General features: G+C 44.2%; 2 protein-coding genes across 4 annotated transcripts in view; one reads left to right on the top strand and one right to left on the bottom strand.

Moving 5' to 3' along the window:
- The window catches only part of UBAC2 (UBA domain containing 2), a 191,779-nt gene that overhangs the window by 127,944 nt on the left and 45,888 nt on the right, over positions 1-17,947 (bottom strand). The window contains exon 5 of one of the 3 annotated variants that reach the window (XM_070048670.1): positions 7,810-7,910. The exons of the other annotated variants lie outside the window; for them this stretch is intronic. Within the exon in view, the coding sequence (XP_069904771.1) occupies positions 7,810-7,910 (101 nt within the window). The remainder of the gene's footprint in view (positions 1-7,809; positions 7,911-17,947) is intronic. 3 annotated transcript variants of the gene reach the window in all.
- Positions 11,772-17,691, top strand: GPR18 (G protein-coupled receptor 18). Its single transcript, XM_008260138.4, has 2 exons — positions 11,772-12,020; positions 14,089-17,691. The coding sequence occupies exon 2, from the start codon at positions 14,123-14,125 to the stop codon at positions 15,116-15,118; it is 996 nt and encodes a 331-aa protein (XP_008258360.3). The 5' UTR covers positions 11,772-12,020; positions 14,089-14,122; the 3' UTR covers positions 15,119-17,691.

The following is a 17,947-nucleotide window of genomic DNA, read 5'->3' on the forward strand; positions in this document are numbered from 1 at the left end:
CAAAGGGAGCACATAAACAAGTCTAGTACCTGCTAACACTAACCGATAGAATAAATAAAGGGGAGAGTGATCCAACATGGGAAGCGAGATACTCAGCAGACTCATAGAATGGCAGATGTCCTAAACAGCACTCTGGCCTCAGAATCAGCCCTAAAGGCATTCGGATCTGGCTGAAAAGCCCATGAGAGTATTTCAGGCATGGAAAGCCAAGACACTCTGGCAAAAAAAAAAAAAAAAAAAAAAAAAAAAAAAAAAACACAAAACCTAAATGAAAGATCTCTGTGAGTGAGATCCCAGTGGAAAGAACAGGTCTTCAAAGAAGGAGGTACCTTTCTCTGAAGGGAGGAGAGAACCTCCACTTTGACTATGACCTTGTCTAAACAAGATAAGAGTTGGAGAACTCAAAAGGCTTCCATAGCCTTGGAAACTCATGACTGGAGCATAGGGAGATTACTGATGCCATAAACAGGAGTGTCAATTTGTAAAGTCAACAACAGGAGTCACTGTGCACTTACTCCTCATGTAGGATCTCTGTCCTTAATGTGCTGTACATTGAGATTTAATGCTATAACGAGTACTCAAACAATATATTTCACTTTGTGTTTCTATGGGGGTGCAAACTGTTGAAATCTTTACTTAATGTATACTAAACTGATCTTCTGTAAAAAAAAAAAAAAGAGAGAGAAAAAAAAGAAATTATCAACTCCCAACTTGACTCTCACTGGGATTAAACATGACAATAGGTCTGATCTGATTTCATCATCATTTAAAAAATCATCTATTATTTTTCACTTTATGTTTCTGTGTGGGAGCAAACTGTTGAAATCTTTACTTAATGTATGCTAAACTGATCTTCTTATATTAAGAGAATCGAAAATGAATCTTGATGTGAATGGAAGGGGAGAGGGAGTGGGAAAGGGAAGGGTTGTGGGTGGAAGGGACATTATGGGGGGGAAGCCATTGTAATCCATAAGCCGTACTTTGGAAATTTATATTCATTAAATAAAAGTTAAAAAAAAAAAAAAAAAAGAACTGCTGGCCCTAACACTATGCCAAAAAGCTGTATGCCAAAAGGCGGAGAGCAGAAAAGGCATCCTATGGAATAGGAGAAAATATCTGCAAATCATCTAGCTGAAAACGGGTTAAAATCTAAAACTCCTACCACTCAACAACAAAGAAATAAACCAATTAAAAATGAGCACAGTATGTAAATGGACACTTCCCCCTGAAAGACGCTCAATACCACCCGCTGTCAAGGAAATGGGGATCAAAGACACAACAAGCTCTCGGCTCACATGATGGGGAGAGGGTGGAGACAAAGAATATAAAGAGAAAGAATGGCAGTGAGAAAGAGTAACAGAAGGGAAAAACAAAAAAAGAAAAATAAGGGGCTGGCACTGTGGCATGCTGGGTAAAGCTGCTGCCTGCAGTGCTGGCATCCCATATGGGCACCAGTTTGGGTCCTGGTAGCTCCTTTTCTGATCCAGCTCTCTGCTGTGGCCTGGGAAAGCAGTAGAGGATGGCCCAGGTCCTTGGGCCCTGTACCCACATGAGGGACCTGGAAGAAGCTTCTGGCTCCTGGCTTTGGATCGGCCCAGCTCCGGACACTGCAGCCATTTGGGAAGTGAACCAGTGGATGGAAAACTTCTCTCTCCCTGCCTCTGCCTCTCTGTAACTCTGCCTTTCAAATAAATAAATCTTTTAAAAAAATTAAGAAAGAGATAGAAAGAAAATAAAGACATAAACAGGGAAATAATAAAGAAAATAAAAAGCATAAAGAATAATAAAAGAGAAAGAATATGTAAAAAAAAATAATAAAAGAGAGCAAAAAGGAGAAAGAGAAAAAGGAGCGAGGAAGGCAGGGTCTTGCAGCCACGAGGCACCAGTCAGCCAGATGCTGCCAGATAAATGAGGAAACAAGATGTGGCTGATACATACTACAGGACAGTATTCAGGAAGGAAATTCTGGCCAAGGCTACAACACGGATGAACCTCAAGGACGTCATGCTAAGTATAATAAGCCAGTCCCAAAAAAGAAAAATACTCTCTGGTTCCACTTAAACCAGGTAGCTAGAGTAGTCAAATTCAGAGACAGAAAGCAGAATGGCAGCTGCCAAATACAGAGGGAGACTGTGTAAGGGGCACAGGGTTTCAGTCTGGGAAGAGGAGAAAAGTTTTGGAGAGTACACAGCAATGTGAATGAATTTGACATTGCTGAACTACACAGACAGGGGGCCGGTGCTGTGACATAGAAGGTTAAGCCTTTGCCTGTGACGCCGGCATCCCATATAGGCACCATTTTGTGTCCTGGCTGCTCCACTCCTGATCCAGCTCCCTGCTAACAGCCTTGGGAAGATGGCCCAAGTCCCTGGGCCCCTGCACCCATGTGAGAGACCTGGAGGAGGCTCCTGGCTCCTGGCTTCAGACTGGCCTGGTTCTGGGTACTGCGGCCATTTAGAGAGTGAACCAGCACATGGAAGATCTCTCTGTGTCTTTCCCTCTCTCTGTTACTCTGCCTCTCAAGTAAATAATAAATATATCTTAAGGGGTGGGGGGGAGGGCTAGACCAGACATTTTATGTCATGGTTATGTTTTTAAAAACATCTGACATAGCCGGCGCCGCGGCTCACTAGGCTAATCCTCCGCCTAGCGGCGCCGGCACACCGGGTTCTAGTCCCGGTCGGGGCGCCGGATTCTGTCCCGGTTGCCCCTCTTCCAGGCCAGCTCTCTGCTGTGGCCAGGGAGTGCAGTGGAGGATGGCCCAGGTGCTTGGGCCCTGCACCCCATGGGAGACCAGGAAAAGCACCTGGCTCCTGGCTCCTGCCATCGGATCAGCACGGTGCGCCGGCCGCAGCGCGCCGGCCGCGGCGGCCATTGGAGGGTGAACCAACGGCAAAGGAAGACCTTTCTCTCTGTCTCTCTCTCTCACTGTCCACTCTGCCTGTCAAAAAAAAAAAAAAAAAAAAAAAATCTGACAAACGTATTCCAAAGCTACCTTTATGTTTAATTTAATAGACTATCAGGAAAACTAGCATTAGAAGTGGGTTCCAGAGTGGGCACTGTGGTGCAGCAGGTTAAGCTTCCCCCTGAGATGCTGGCATCCCATATGGGTGCTGGTTCAAATTCTAGCTGCTCTACCTCCAGTCCAGTTCCATGATAATGTGCCTGGGAAAGCAGCAGAGGATGGTCCAAGTACTCTCTCTCTGTAACTCTTTCAAATAAATAAATAAACCTTTTTTTAAAAAAAGTGGCATCTTTTGAAGACCCTAGCCCAGAAATATAGAGTCCTACAAAGGACAACTTTTTCCTAAAAACAACAGATTCCCTCCCACAAGGGGTAGAAATGGGCTGCAAGACTACACGTTTTACAAGAATGAGGACCTGGTGATCACATAATACGACACAACACAGAAAGCCTCGTATATCAACATTCAAACACTGATGGAACCTTCTACCAGCAACAGCTTTTTAAAACATTTAGTTCAATTCCAACAAGACTTAAATCTGGTAGAGGAAAGAATTCCAAGCCCCACTAATGGCCTGCAGGTGGCGGTAAAAGCACAGTGATTATGTCAAAGCAGACAAAAAATGATCGATGCAGAAAACCAGGAAACATACAAAAGAAATCTAAACCAATTTTATGCTAATTACTTGTGTAAGTATTTTACATTAAATAAATTGTAATTCACTCCTCAGATACAGAACCTTTATTGGGTCACCCAAACAGCTTACCTTACAGCCTCTACATGGTCAATCCTAACCTGCTTCTGTTTTGTCTCATTCTTTGAAAGATCTTTGCGATCATATCTAGCAGGAAAATTAGAGATTCATTAAAAAAAAAGAGAGAGAATTCTTTCTTGATTTATTTGAAAGGCAGACAGCATGAGAAATAGAGAGACAGAGACAGAGAGAGATCAATCTTCCATCCACTGGTTCACTCCCCAAGCAGCTGCAACAGTCGGGGGCCATGCACTCCTTCTGAGTCCCCCACATGGATGGTCCAAGCACTTGGGCCATTTTCTGCTGCTTCCCTGGGCACAGTGGCAAGGTGCTGGAACAGAAGCAGAGCAGCCAGGACACGAATGGGCGCTCTGATATGGGATGTCACTGTTGCAAGCAGCAGTTAACCTGCTGTACCACACACAGTGTTGGTCCCAGTCATTGATTTTTTCAGACATGGCATAACTTACAGAAAAGTTCAGCAGTCCAATCAATATATTTATTTATTGAGGGTCTCCTGTGTGAAGCCCTATGACAGGGGAACAATGAAGATATACTGAGGTCCTTGTTGATAAGACACACCAAACAAGAACAGTGCAAGAGGTGAGTATATAGGCAAGGCTCAGGGACCACACAACCACCAACAAGAGACGTCTCAGGTACCTCGAGCTGCTGGTTCTAAAACCGTGATTATCGATCCTAAATAAAGTGTGGCATTCACATCAGAAGAGCAAACTCTACAGGGCAGGACGAACCAACCCAAAGGTCTGTGCCCCTCCATCCAAAGCAGCCGTGATGTGTGTCCCCGAGGACGGTACCACCCACCTGCTTCCTTCCCTTTTTCTACTTAGCCTGGGAGGTTTGCTGGTGGCAAGAGGAAGAAAAAGGCGAAAGGCATAGACTTCTCATAATATCTAAAAAATATCTATGAGCAGTAAGATGGCAACACTGCTGCATATATCAGCTCATCTGTCACAGCTGCTCCATTTCTTCTAGTGTGAGAGGGAAAGTTTTGGTAGACAGCCCTTCTGAGCTACCAGAATCAGTGCAGATTTTTTTTTTTTTTTTTTGACAGGCAGAGTGGACAGTGAGAGAGAGAGACAGAGAGAAAGGTCTTCCTTTGCCGTTGGTTCACCCTCCAATGGCCGCCACGGCCAGCACGCTGCGGCCGGCGCACCGTGCTGATCCGATGGCAGGAGCCAGGAGCCAGGTGCTTTTCCTGGTCTCCCATGGGGTGCAGGGCCCAAGCACCTGGGCCATCCTCCACTGCACTCCCTGGCCACAGCAGAGAGCTGGCCTGGAAGAGGGGCAACCGGGACAGAATCCGGCGCCCCAACTGGGACTAGAACCCGGTGTGCCAGCGCCACTAGGCGGAGGATTAGCCTAGTGAGCCGCGGCGCCGGCCAGAATCAGTGCAGATTTACAACCAGGGTGTGGGGGGGGGACATGTACAATTTTCATGTCTTCCTCTTTAGGCTGATTATACGTCTCCAAGAGGCTGACTTAAATTTAAAAAAAGGTAAACACATCCACACTAAAGACCAACACCGTGATAAAAGACAGGGGAAGAGAAGAGTAAACGTGCATTAAGGTTCGAGTAGGCCACACCAGCAGAGCCCTTCTAGGCTTCCTCCCAGGCAGCAGGTCTGATTAAGTGGACCCTGCACACACAAAGGCTTCCACGCAGAGGCCCAGACCCATCCTGCCTGCCCCCAGAGACTTGGAGAAAGAGAAGACGGGACACTCACTGCAGTGGCCAGGGTGGAGACCAGGTATTCCTCCAAGTTACACAAGGCTGAAAGCAGTCAGTCCCTAAGAGACTGCCTCGGCCAACTTCCCCTTCCTTGCATCCAAGGAGAGGGATGAGCAGAGAAACGAACTCCCTCATTCAAGACAAAAACTCGGTTCCTTAACAGTGGCCCAGGCAGGGCTCCCACATGGCTCTCTGTCCTCCCAGTCCGAAGACAGAAAACATTTAAAGAGGTTGCAAAGAAAAGGGGCATTTCACACAGCAGAGACAGAAGAAAACTGGTATTCTGTGTCTGTAGCACATGCTTCACACAAGCCTGATATGAGACTCCAGGTGGTTAAATATTTTTTTATTTTTGCTCATGGAAACAGCTTAAAAGAAGCAGAGATGACTGGGGCCGGTGCTGTGGCATAGTGGGTAAAGCCACCACCTGCAGTGCCAGCAACCCATATGGGTGCCATTTCGAGTCCCAGCTGCTCCACTTCTGATCCAGCTCTCTGCTGTGGCCTAGAAAAGCAGTACAAGATGGCCCAAGTGCTTGGGTCCCTGCACCCACGTGGGAGACCTGGAGGAAGCTCCTGGCTCCTGGCTTCAGATCGGCACAGCTCCAGCCATTGTGGCCATCTGGGGAGTGAACCAGCAGATAGAAGACTCTCTCTCTCTGCTTCTCCTTCTCTCTGTGTAACTCTGACTTCCAAACAAATAAAATAAATCTTAAAAAAAAAGGGGGGGGGGAGGGCAGAGAAGGACCAAAACCAAGGTTTTGTCAATTTTGAAGACAAAGCTTTCTTTAAAAAGCTCTTTTGAAGACAAAATGTAATCCCTGCTGAAAAGCACGGGCGCTGGAAAAGCCATCTGCTGCTTTCTACTCCTGGCTGCTCTCGGTCCCAGAGGCTGATGGGGACAGACTCCACCCGTGGTGTCAGCCAGCTGTGCTGAGGGCCTCTCACAGGAGGGGAGCAGCAGCAGCCTGCTCCAGGTGTTTATTCCCCGGCGTCTGCCCACAGGGAACCTTCTTAGGGCAGCAGACTTGGCAGGGCCCACTCCTTCCAGGTCCTAGGACTCTCTCCCTCCCTCCAGGGGCCTCGCCGGGCCCAGGGATGGGTGCCCTTGTTAGTACACACTCCCACAGTCCACCTAAAGGCTTGACTACCCAAGCATGAGTGCTTAAACATTTTATTTTAGTCTGGCCTGCCTTTTAAAATTCATACAAATGGAACATCAACACAAATTCTTTCCTGTCTGGCTTTTTAAAATCTAACACTATACGCATGAGATTCCTCCAGACCATTATATCTGCCCTGTATAGCATTCATCTGGGCTGTTAATCGCATTCCACTCTGACTACACCGCGGTCAACTTACCCATTCCATGGCTGTTGGCCATCTGGGTTGCTCCTCTGGGGAGCTGTAAACAACGCAGCTATGAACACTCTTGCCTACATCTCCCAGGGCACACACACACACACGCTTCTAATGGCATCCCTAAGAGTGGACGTGAGCGGAAGCACACACGTATCTGCACTTAGTGCTTACCAGCAAACCGGCTTCGCTCTCTGAACTCCCACCAGCAACGCGCGAGGGTTCCTGTTGCTCAGCCCCCTCCCTGACACGTCACACTGCCAGTCCTTCTCGCTGCAGCCAGTCTGGTGAGGGTAACATCTCACTGTGGTTTGGATGTTCGTTTCTCTGATCGGTAACGAGGCTGAGCAGACTTACCTGTTTACTGATCATTTCTGAGTGCTTGTTCAACTCTTCTCCCCACTGAAGGCAGGGATTTCCCTGGTGACCACAATTACATGAACAAGCTGATTGAATTCGGCTTCAGAACTCTCCCTTGGGAATATGAACTCAGCAGTGAGAAAGAATAGTCCACTTATTTATTTATTTATTTTGCTCCAAATGATCATTTATGATGAATCTCTATTAACTAGGACCAACTTCAACAAAGGCTACTAAAACAAAGTATAATGTCATAACACAAAACACAGAAAGGGCATACAACCTCAGAATCCCGACTACATACTCCTGGGCCACACCGTCTACACCGAATACTGTGCAACCTTAACATGCTCTGAAGTCAACACGAAGACTGAATTAAAAATTCATGTAAAGTGCTGCCTCTGTCTGCCTCTGAAAACACAGGTAAGAATAACAGCAGAGGTAATAAAAAAAATCCTAAGTAACTCACTTTAAAACAACCACCTGGGAGCAGCCATTTGACCTACTGCAAGTCAGAGTGCGTGGGTTTCATTCCAGCCCTGGTTCCTGTTCCCAGCTTTCTGCTAATGCAGATCTTGGAAGGCAGCAGGCTTGAGCAGTGGAGTCCCTGCCACCTACCTTGAAACCTGTACCGAGTTCCCAGCTCTGAGCACTGGCTTTGGCTGTTGCAGGCATTTGGGAAGTGAACCAGCAGATGGAGTTCTTCTCTTTCTTTCTGCCTCTCAAATTAAAAAAATAAAAATAAAAACAAACAAATAACAACAAACAACTTTAAACTTTACAGATAAGTGGACAGATGTAGAGTCTTTATACTGTACAAGAGTACTTGAGAAAGTTTGTGGAAAAGTGAATTAAAACACTAAATTTATTTTGATGCAAAAAAATTTTAAAAACCATGCATAGTTTTTTCATCAAACTCATTTTCCATGAACATTTTGAAGGCCTTTTATATGCATGAATTTCAAAAATGTTTTGCTCCAAAATAAATGTATCTTTTAATTCCACTTTCCACCAATTTTTGAAGACCCCTAGTATGGTAGATGCCTTCATACTGAAATCCTCAATCACATCCGCGTCCTGCATCTAAATCCCCTGATGCCAGACCTCCAGTTTCTTTACCAGTCCTGGCCCTCCCAGGGGCCCTGCTGGATTGCGACTTCTCATTGCTCCCGTATTCTCATCTCCATTCGCACCACTTCATCTACAAGACTGGAATGATTTGCAGGCCATGTACCTCACAATGACCATGGAGCTCCACTCACCCTGCCGTCTTGGGGCCTTGGCTTGGATCTCTGTTCGGCTAGTGGAATGCCCCACTGCAGACTGCTGGCCTGGCGTCCTACTGGACTTCTGTGGCCCCAGGCCTGGTTTCCGTGGCCTGCAGGGGCCCTCTCCTAGGAGCAGTCTCTCAGTGAAGAATCTTCACCAACTTTGTAAGACTCTACACTCACTGCTGACTTCAATCTAGAGGGCCACAGGATAAGGTCCTCCCCTACCCTCACTACCAGACCAAGCTTAGTTCCCTTCCCACTCCGGTCTCCCTGGCTGTCTGCCAAGCACTCCGGGACGTGTGCAGCTGGCCCTGTGCTGGAATACTTGAACCAGAACCCCAGTGGTCCCTGCTCAGCACGCTGGTGAGAGGCAATAAGGACAGGCAGCCCTCATACTTGCTGTGGTCAAGAAAACTGCGTTAACAACAGAAAATGTTATTTGTGGCAGAGACATTTCTTTTAACACAAAAACGTGTTTTAAAATGGGAATTTGCTATATAAACCTATTAACTAAGTCTTTTCTAATAATTATGAAATTGGCTTAACTGAATCACATTATAATTGCTAAAAAACTAGGCCCGAGGGCTTTTGACATGGAAACCAGATCTCAAAACTGGAGCTAAACCAGCTTATTTCATAAAGGAAACCATGCAGTCTGTGGAAATGTGCAAATCCCTCTTTTGCAAGGAAAAAAGTTCCTCTCTTAATCATAATTCTAAAATAAGAGAAAAAAATTAAAGCTGCATGAATAATCAGTTCATGAATAATCTGAGTAAAAAATTTCATTAGGTTCAAGTACTAAACAAGCAAATTAGACACTAAACAAGTTTACTCCTTTAAAAATTTTTTTAAATGTAATTGAAAGGCAGAATGATGGGGGTTGGGGGGGAGCAATCTTCCATCCACTGGTTCACTGTCCAAGTGGCAGCAACAGCTGGGCTGGACCAGGCGGAAACCAGGAGACAGGAACTCCACCTGGGTTTCCCACCCAAGTACTTGAGTCATCATCTACTACTTTCCCAGGCCCATAAGCAGAGAGATGGATCGGAAGCAGAGCAGCCAGGACTCAACCTGGTGCTCTTATGTGGCTGCTGGCATCGCAGGTGGTGGCTTAACACACCACACCACAACGCCAGCCCCAAACTAAACCTTGACACATTATTTACTCGCTGTCAAATGGTGTGGCAGAATTTGTTTTTACCCACAATTCCCTCCTAATCCACAATCGCTGTGAAGAGCCAGGAACACAGAGAGTGGGTTAAATGCCGCGGGGGTCCTGGGGGGACGAGGGCCACCATCGTCCTAGGCCCTTGCCTAAGTCCCCACATCCCAGCAGCTGAGCAAAGTGTCCCTGCTGCTGACTCCGGGCTCAGGAGTTCAAACGCTCCTCCCCAACCTCTCATTTGTCTCTTCACCTCCGTTCGGTCACACCCTCATCCAACAGTAAGTGTCTGTGATGCACACGCACACGCACACATAACACACACACCAACTCTCAGGGAACACGCCGTAGTGGAGACACAAGGCGAGTGCATATGAGATGACAACCCTAACACGTGTTGCCACAGGGGCAAGGCACAGGGGCAAGGCGCAAAGCCAAGGACAGGACTGCCCAAGGAGCTCAGCTTCAAAGGGCAGAGAAAGGCTTCCTGGAAAAGGCAGCTTCTGGGATGAACGGGAGCCGGCTGCGCCCACAGGTAGGAGAGCGGTGGTGAGCAGCGTTCCAGGCTGCCGCATGGCTCGGAAAGCAGAAGGGCCCGCACGGCTGAAATGGGCAGGCAGGTGGGAAGAGTACAAGCTGTTCCCAGCCATACGCTAGGCCTGCAGGGAGACTCTAACTCATGCCTGGATGCCTCTCGGAGAGACCAGCGATGCTGAAATAAGAATGCCCATGTATGGCAATGGACCCAAGTCTTCACAAGAGGACTGTGTGGATCCTGAATCTATCACCTTCAACAGCACAGCAAAGCCAGTCAGAGCTTAATTTTAGGAAACCTGCCACTGGCCAGGACAGGCCAGGTCTGCAGACGAGGGGCATCTACGCAGCTGAGATGTCCCACTCCTGTGCAGCACACGTGCAAAACACTGAGGAACGGAATTCAGCCACCAAGGCCAGTGTGGCGAGCAAATCCACAGAACCACCTCGTGAGAAGTCACTACAGGAGCTAGCCACTACCAGGGAGGAATGCCGAACACCTGCAGAAGCTGGCCCTGGTGGCACTGAGTTCTAGGGCAAGCACTGGCCCTCTCTAGCCTCGATTTCCCCATCAATGCAGCCCACAGCTGCTGGGGTGTGGCTGGCTCCTGTGCTTCCCCGAGCTGTTACTCGGGCAGGTTATCACCAGCACGAGTATTTTGTCACCAAAGGCAAGGGCTTAAATAACTGCTGTTAAGTCATAGGTTTCCTATAGCTCTGAGAAAAAAAGTTCATGAGTTCTCAACCTGTCTGAAATTCAGAAAACAAATTACAGTTACATGTGCCTTTTAAAGGTGGACAAGTTACTCACAACCAAATATAAAGCTAATTAAAATTTTAGGACAAGCAAATGAGATAGTGAAGATTTTTTTAAGGAAAGAGAAAGTAAAAGAAAAAAAAAGCGAACAACCAGGCAGGCAGTGGTTCGGGAGGCTCACTTCCCTTCCTGTGGGCTTCATTTCCCTCTTTCAGTTAGGACTCCTAATATGCAAATTATTCCACTGAAGACTTCTAGAGGCCTTTTTGCTTAGGATTTACAGGGCTCCTTAAGCAAAAGAAATTATTCTGAGACTTCATGATAGAAATGGGAGCAGAAGCACTGGGGATCTGAAGTCCACCTAAAGTGGGTGGACACTTAGAAATGTGTACACAGGAAACAGTCCGAATTCTGTGATTTCAAGAATGGGGCAGTGAAGAGGTGGACTCTGCCCAGGAGCACCTGCTAAGTGCCGGTGCATTATTAAGCAGTAGGGCCTTCTGATTGAGGATCCTCTCAATCCTATCAGATCAGTACAATCTCTATTTCAATTGTGCAGAAACTAAGTGGGAACAAAGGCTCGGTGTGGTCAAGTAACTCGGCAAAATCACACAGCTTGGAAAGTAAAGAAGCTACCAGACTTTGGATCCAATTCTATTCAACATCAAATCTCCTCTTTCTATATAGATGGTGCAGACTAGGCATCAAAGGAAGCAAATTAAAGCAAGTTCCCCCTTTTAACATGATTCTTAAAAACGCCATCATTTCATGCTAAGCCTGACTTCATAAACAAATCATTTGTGAGAGGGAAAAACCACATCCAGGTCAAGTCATGAGTTGAAAAAGGCTTATTTCAGAGAGCACTTCCTGAAAGAGTCAGGCGGCAGCCACAGCCCATTAGCAACAACTCCCGCAGCAAGGTCTACAGTTAAACAAGCCTTGAACGCAACAGGCAAGCCGAAAACAACAGGAACACAGCATTTCAGAAATATGCTCTTTCCAGAAACACCCATTTTAATGCAAGCAACCCTGAAGATACTTCTTTCACAGAACTGAGTACACCGGAAGATGTTCATCTGAAAGACAGCCTTTTAACGGACAGGAGGTAGGCAACATTCAATTAACTTCATCATAGATCATTATCAGAATGATTACTTACTAAATTCCATCATTGTTTTGTTTTAGTAATTCACTACTGACACTACATTGGTGAAGAGTCTTGAAATGGCCTGTGTTAGCAGCTTTCCACAATACTAAAATGATCTTATATTGATTTGTATTATTGTTTTATATTAATAGTAAATACAACTTTTTTCAACTGAAAGGACAATGCTGATATGGTAACTCTTTCATATACTTAGTCTTTGTCACTTGATTCTAATTATACTGTTGCATGAAATACATACAATTGTTTCTAAGAAAAGAAAAACTTCAATCAATCATGGAATCCAAGGTAAAAAACTGTCTTGCAGGCCAACAACTTTTCAACATTTATCCAGAAATTTCTCTGGATCTGTAGAGCACAGCCCACATGCCTACACTTCTAAAACACATACACCACCCATACTTTCTTCAGACCTAAGTGGATGGATACAAATGCTGCTGACTAATGAGCTCCAGACAAAAAAGCAGCTTGGGAACACGGGAACAGAGAGAGACTCAAGATGGTCTCTAAGGTCTGAATCTGGGTGACAAAACATGCTTGGAAAAAAATGGCAGAAACATGAAACTTCATTTACATTATAATTGCGACTATTTAAAAAGTCACTGAGAGTTAAAAAGTTTTAAGCCTCCAAAAGTATTCTCCTTTGATACTGGAGATTTAAATTTCCTATGCAGTATTTTTCTCATCTGATAAAAATATATATTCTAGCCACAGCGATGTTTGGAAAATTTAATGTATGTTTTTAAATATATAGAATGCTGCTCTAAAAATCATTTTTAACCTAAATATTGGAAAACCAATCAAGGAAGGAAGGGCAGAGGAGAAACAAGGTCACATCAAGGTCACAGCAGCTGCTCAAACTGTTTCTTAATTATCGACGTGGGTACCACCGCCACAGGCTGCAATCGCCCCCATTTTTTACTGCAGTCTCAGGGCTGAATGAGAGCCCACTCAGCCCAGCATCACTTCCTGTGTGCCTCCGTATTTCTAGGGGAGGCCACAAGGTTCCATCTCTTTGTAGCAGGTCTATATTTAACGTCTCTGTAGCCAGTGCTGGTGTTGCGTCACAGGTGAAGGAAGTCTCACACTGTGAGGGGCCCATCAGTCACAATCACAAATAAAGTCCTTTCCATTTGAAATGGACTTTTTTTTTGGTGGGGGGGAGGGAGTGGGAAATGGGACTTTAATTTCTGGGTCCAGCTCCTCATGTGTAGAGCATGACAGAAACACTGCCACTTCTAGACCCAGGAGAATTTAAAGAGAACATAAGATAATACTTAGGAAATATTTACCACCTTTAAAAAAAAGATGTTTCATGGCCAGCTAAGGAATTATTCACTGACAAACTAGAGAACACCTGCTGTGTGTGGGCAGCCTCACCAAATGCGCTGTCCCTAATTTAACAAGCATCTACTGGGCACTCACCATGTACTATGTATGCAGAAGGAATACAGAAGTGAGATGCGGAACACTGACATGCTCTCGCAAATAAGAACTACTGTGACCAGTCATTAACCAGCTGTATGGTTCTTTTTATTAGTTTTCTAATAAATATTTTATATATCAAAGTTCTATTTAATAAGTAAAATAGAAAAAATCTTAATATTTAGACTTCACTAATCTGGGTTACAAAATATTTAAAGAGAACAAAGAAGCTAAAAAGTGGCAAATTTCTTTTATAAGATTTAAAGTCCAGAATGGCCATTCCTCAGTTAGTCCAACTGCTACCCAAATCCATGCTATGGGAAGAAATAATGAAGAAAAGGTTATTCTTTGAGAAGAAGGGAGGTGAACAGAAAGAGAGAAAACAAATGAATTTTTTGTTGCAGTAAAACACCGCAGATCACTTTAGTGGATAAGTACTAGCAACACCTCTTAGGGATACACACCAAGACATATTTCTTGAGTCTATAGTAACTTAAAATTCTCTCTAAATCAAAACTCACAGCAGTATGAAAATGTGAAATATTCTCCAAAGATTTTATTCTTTTTTTAACTACTTTTACAGTTTCTAAGTATCATGTCTACCAACAAGCTGTAAGATGACCACTCTAAACAATCCAGTTCAACCTGCCCCTTCCAACGACTCACACCCCAGTGAATACACAATCGCAGCCCTTGTCTTCTACAGCTCTATCTTTATTATTGGATTATTTGTCAATGTCACAGCGCTGTGGGTGTTCAGCTGCACCACCAAGAAGAGAACCACTGTCACCATCTACATGATGAATGTGGCATTGCTGGACTTGATGTTTATAATGAGCTTGCCCTTCCGAATATTCTACTATGCAAAAGGAGAATGGCCATTTGGAGAACACTTCTGCCACATCCTTGGGGCTCTCACAGTGTTTTATCCAAGTATCGCTCTATGGCTTCTCGCTTTTATCAGCGCAGACAGATACATGGCCATTGTACAGCCGAAATACGCCAAGGAACTGAAAAACACATGCAAGGCGGTGCTGGCGTGTGTGGGACTCTGGATCATGACAGTGACAACCACTGTCCCCCTGCTACTGCTCTACGAGGACCCTGACAAGGCCTCCACCCCTGCCACCTGCCTGAAGATCTCTGACATCATCCACTTAAGAGCTGCTAACGTGCTGAACTTCACGCGACTGATTTGTTTTTTCTTGATCCCCTTGTTCATCATGATTGGGTGCTACTTGGTCATTATTCACAGTCTCCTGAACGGCCGGACATCCAAATTGAAACCCAAAGTCAAGGAGAAGTCCATCCGGATCATCATCACACTCCTGGTGCAGGTGCTCGTCTGCTTTGTGCCCTTCCACATCTGCTTTGCCTTTCTGATGCTGGAAAGGGAAGACAGCAGGTACAACCCCTGGGGGGCCTTCACCGCCTTCCTCATGAACCTCAGCACCTGTCTGGATGTGATTCTCTACTACATTGTTTCAAAGCAGTTCCAGGCTCGGGTCATCAGTGTCATGCTGTACCGCAATTACCTTCGAAGCATGCGCAGGAAAAGTTTCCGAACTAGCAGTTTACGGTCACTAAGCAACATAAACAGCGAAATGATATGAGTGGCAGGAAGGGTTCTTTCCTTCAATCTCTTTAATTCACTTTACTGACTACTCTAGGGCCACTGGATATAGTATATACCAACTCCCTAGTCTACTAAAAAAATAAGTTTAAAAACTCCCTTGTGCCATCTTATTATTGTGGCCACATAACTACATACTCCAAGGATTCTAATAAATTTATTATTTTGTTTTTGAAACTGGTATAAAACATTTTCACAAAGTGTTGGGGGAATAATCAACCAATGTTTGATGTTTCACAGTGTTTCACAGTCAAGTCTTACCTGTGTAGATAATTGACTTAACTTTTTGGGTTTAATTCTATGTACGAATGACTCATGTATGTTAATCAAGTCAGTAGAGGGAAAAATCCAGCTACTGTGCAAAATGATTAGATTACACTGTTTTTCATCTAAATGAATGAAGTTCCCTCGTGTCTAATTTACACTCAGGATTGGGAGGCATAAATCCAGTATTTCATGTTCTAAATACCAAATATTCAGGATTCTTAAAAAACTCATTGCTGGTACCTGCTGCAAAACAAGTAAAGTTGATGACAGCAAGCAGCCAAGGGAAGGGGCTGGGAAATGACACCTCTATCAGCCCCCCCTTTCTGAATTTTCTTTTTTAGAACAGACTACGGCCATTCAACAAACACTTCCTGAGACCCCCCTGCACCAAACCCTATGTAAATCTGATGCTGGAAACCTACCCTGAGATCCTATTTTGCCCAGCAAACCAAGTCATCCTATGACATGACCTTTCTCTAATATCAATATTTGTTCTTCCTGTGTAATTAAATATTATACTGCAAAGGAGACTGATTCTTTTTCCAGGTTATATGTAAACTGTATAGACAGAACTGGTGAGGGACTCCGGATTCTTATCCTGGCCCTGCCATTAACTTCTAACAAAGTAACAAACCGAGCAACCTCTCCATCTAAAAGAAAAGGAATTGAACTACAACCTGAAAAACTCCTATTATTCTAAATGCTATGGAAATAAAATAAATGATTCCACTGTAACTTTCTCTCTGCTGAATTCACCTTTGTTGCTTTCAACAGAACTTGGAAGCAAACATCTGCATTGGTTAGAGATTTCTGGAGTTAACACAGGAAAATTCACAGCAGAGTTTCATCATAAAACAGCACTGTAGCACTAGACAATCCCATAAATGACCCACTCCAATTATTCTGTTGAAATTAAAAGAAACTGAGGTCCAAAGAGGTTCCGTGCCTAGTTCAGATGAAGAATCAAGTTTAGTTTTCCTTTCAGGTCAAACACCAATTTTTCAGGAACAGAAAGTAAACAGGCTGATGGATGTAAACACTGCTATGGCTTCATAACGCACAGTGGTCAAGGTGGTACTGAGATGCACTTTCTCAACAAAGAGAAAAACAAGATAAGATGCTTTAGTAAATATATTTAGAGAATAACTGTTTTCAAACTAACAGGAATAATTCATGTATTTTACATGGAGATTTATGGTATACACAGTAATTTAAAAAGTTTATGGAAAATGGAACTAAAAGGTACGTTTGGGGGCCAATGTTATTGCATAGTGGGTAAAGCCATCTCCTGGGATACTAACATCTCTTATGGGCAATGGTTCAAGTCCTGGCTGCTCCACCTCCAACCCAATTCCCTGCAAGTGGCCAGGGAAAAGCAGTGGAAGATGGCCCAAGTGTTTGGGTCCCTGTCACCCACGTGGGAGACCCAGATAAAGCTCCTGGCTCCTGGCAGAGCCCTGACCACTGGTGACCATCTCAGGAATGAACCAGAGGATGGAATATTTCCTCTCTGGAACTTGACTCTCAAATAAATACATCTTTATATATTAAAAAGGGTACATTTATCATTTATTTTAGTGCAAAAAAAGTCTGAATCATGCATTTCTTCATAATATACATTTCTATGAACTTTTGTTAAGACCCTTACAATGCATGGATTTCAAAATTTTTTGTCTCAAGATAAATTAATCATTTAATTCTGTTTTCCACAAACTTTTTTTATATTTATTTATTTATTTGAGAGGCAGAGTTACAGGGAGACAGAGGGAGAGAAAGAGAGGTGTCTTCCATCTGTTGGTTCACTTCCTACATGGCCACAATGGCTGGAGCTGGGCTAATCCAAAGCCAGGAGCCAGGAGCTTCTTTAAGGTCTTCAATGTGGGTACAAGGGCCCAAGGACTTGGGCCATCTTCCATTACTTTCCCAGGCCATTAGCAGGGAGCTGGATCAGAAGTGGAGCAGCTGGGACTCAAACTGGCACCCATGTGGGATGCCGGGACTACAAGCAGAGGCTCAACCTACTACTAGTGCCACAGCGCCAGCGCCTCCACAAACTTTTTAAAGCTCCCACATATACACAGTCATAGCCTACTCTCAACTATACAGATGAACTTATTCTTACATATTTTATTAAATGGCAAATTGTGTGCAACAACTTTTCTTAATAAGAAGAGTACAACAAAAGATTGTTAAACCAGACCTTCAAAGTAAAAATTTATGTCACAGTTCTCACAGTAAAATTATAGATAACCTGAAAGTTTTATTAAAAATTTAGTATTAAATGAGAGATATTTTAATATGATTGATAAAAATTCAAAATTCTGCTGTATTCTCTGGAGGGGGGCATTGATTCTGGAAAACAATATAATATTCACACATAAATAACAAAAAATAATAGTTTATATATAAGGACAAGTATGTGATGGACATGGGTTACTGGAGTACCTAACATATATATAGCTTTTAATAATACAGCTATCTTTACATTCAAACCCTAATGGTTATATTTTCTGAATTTAAATAATGGCAGTGACTTATCTTA

This window comes from Oryctolagus cuniculus, chromosome 9 (assembly GCF_964237555.1).
Source record: "Oryctolagus cuniculus chromosome 9, mOryCun1.1, whole genome shotgun sequence".
Taxonomy (NCBI): Eukaryota; Metazoa; Chordata; class Mammalia; order Lagomorpha; family Leporidae; genus Oryctolagus; species Oryctolagus cuniculus.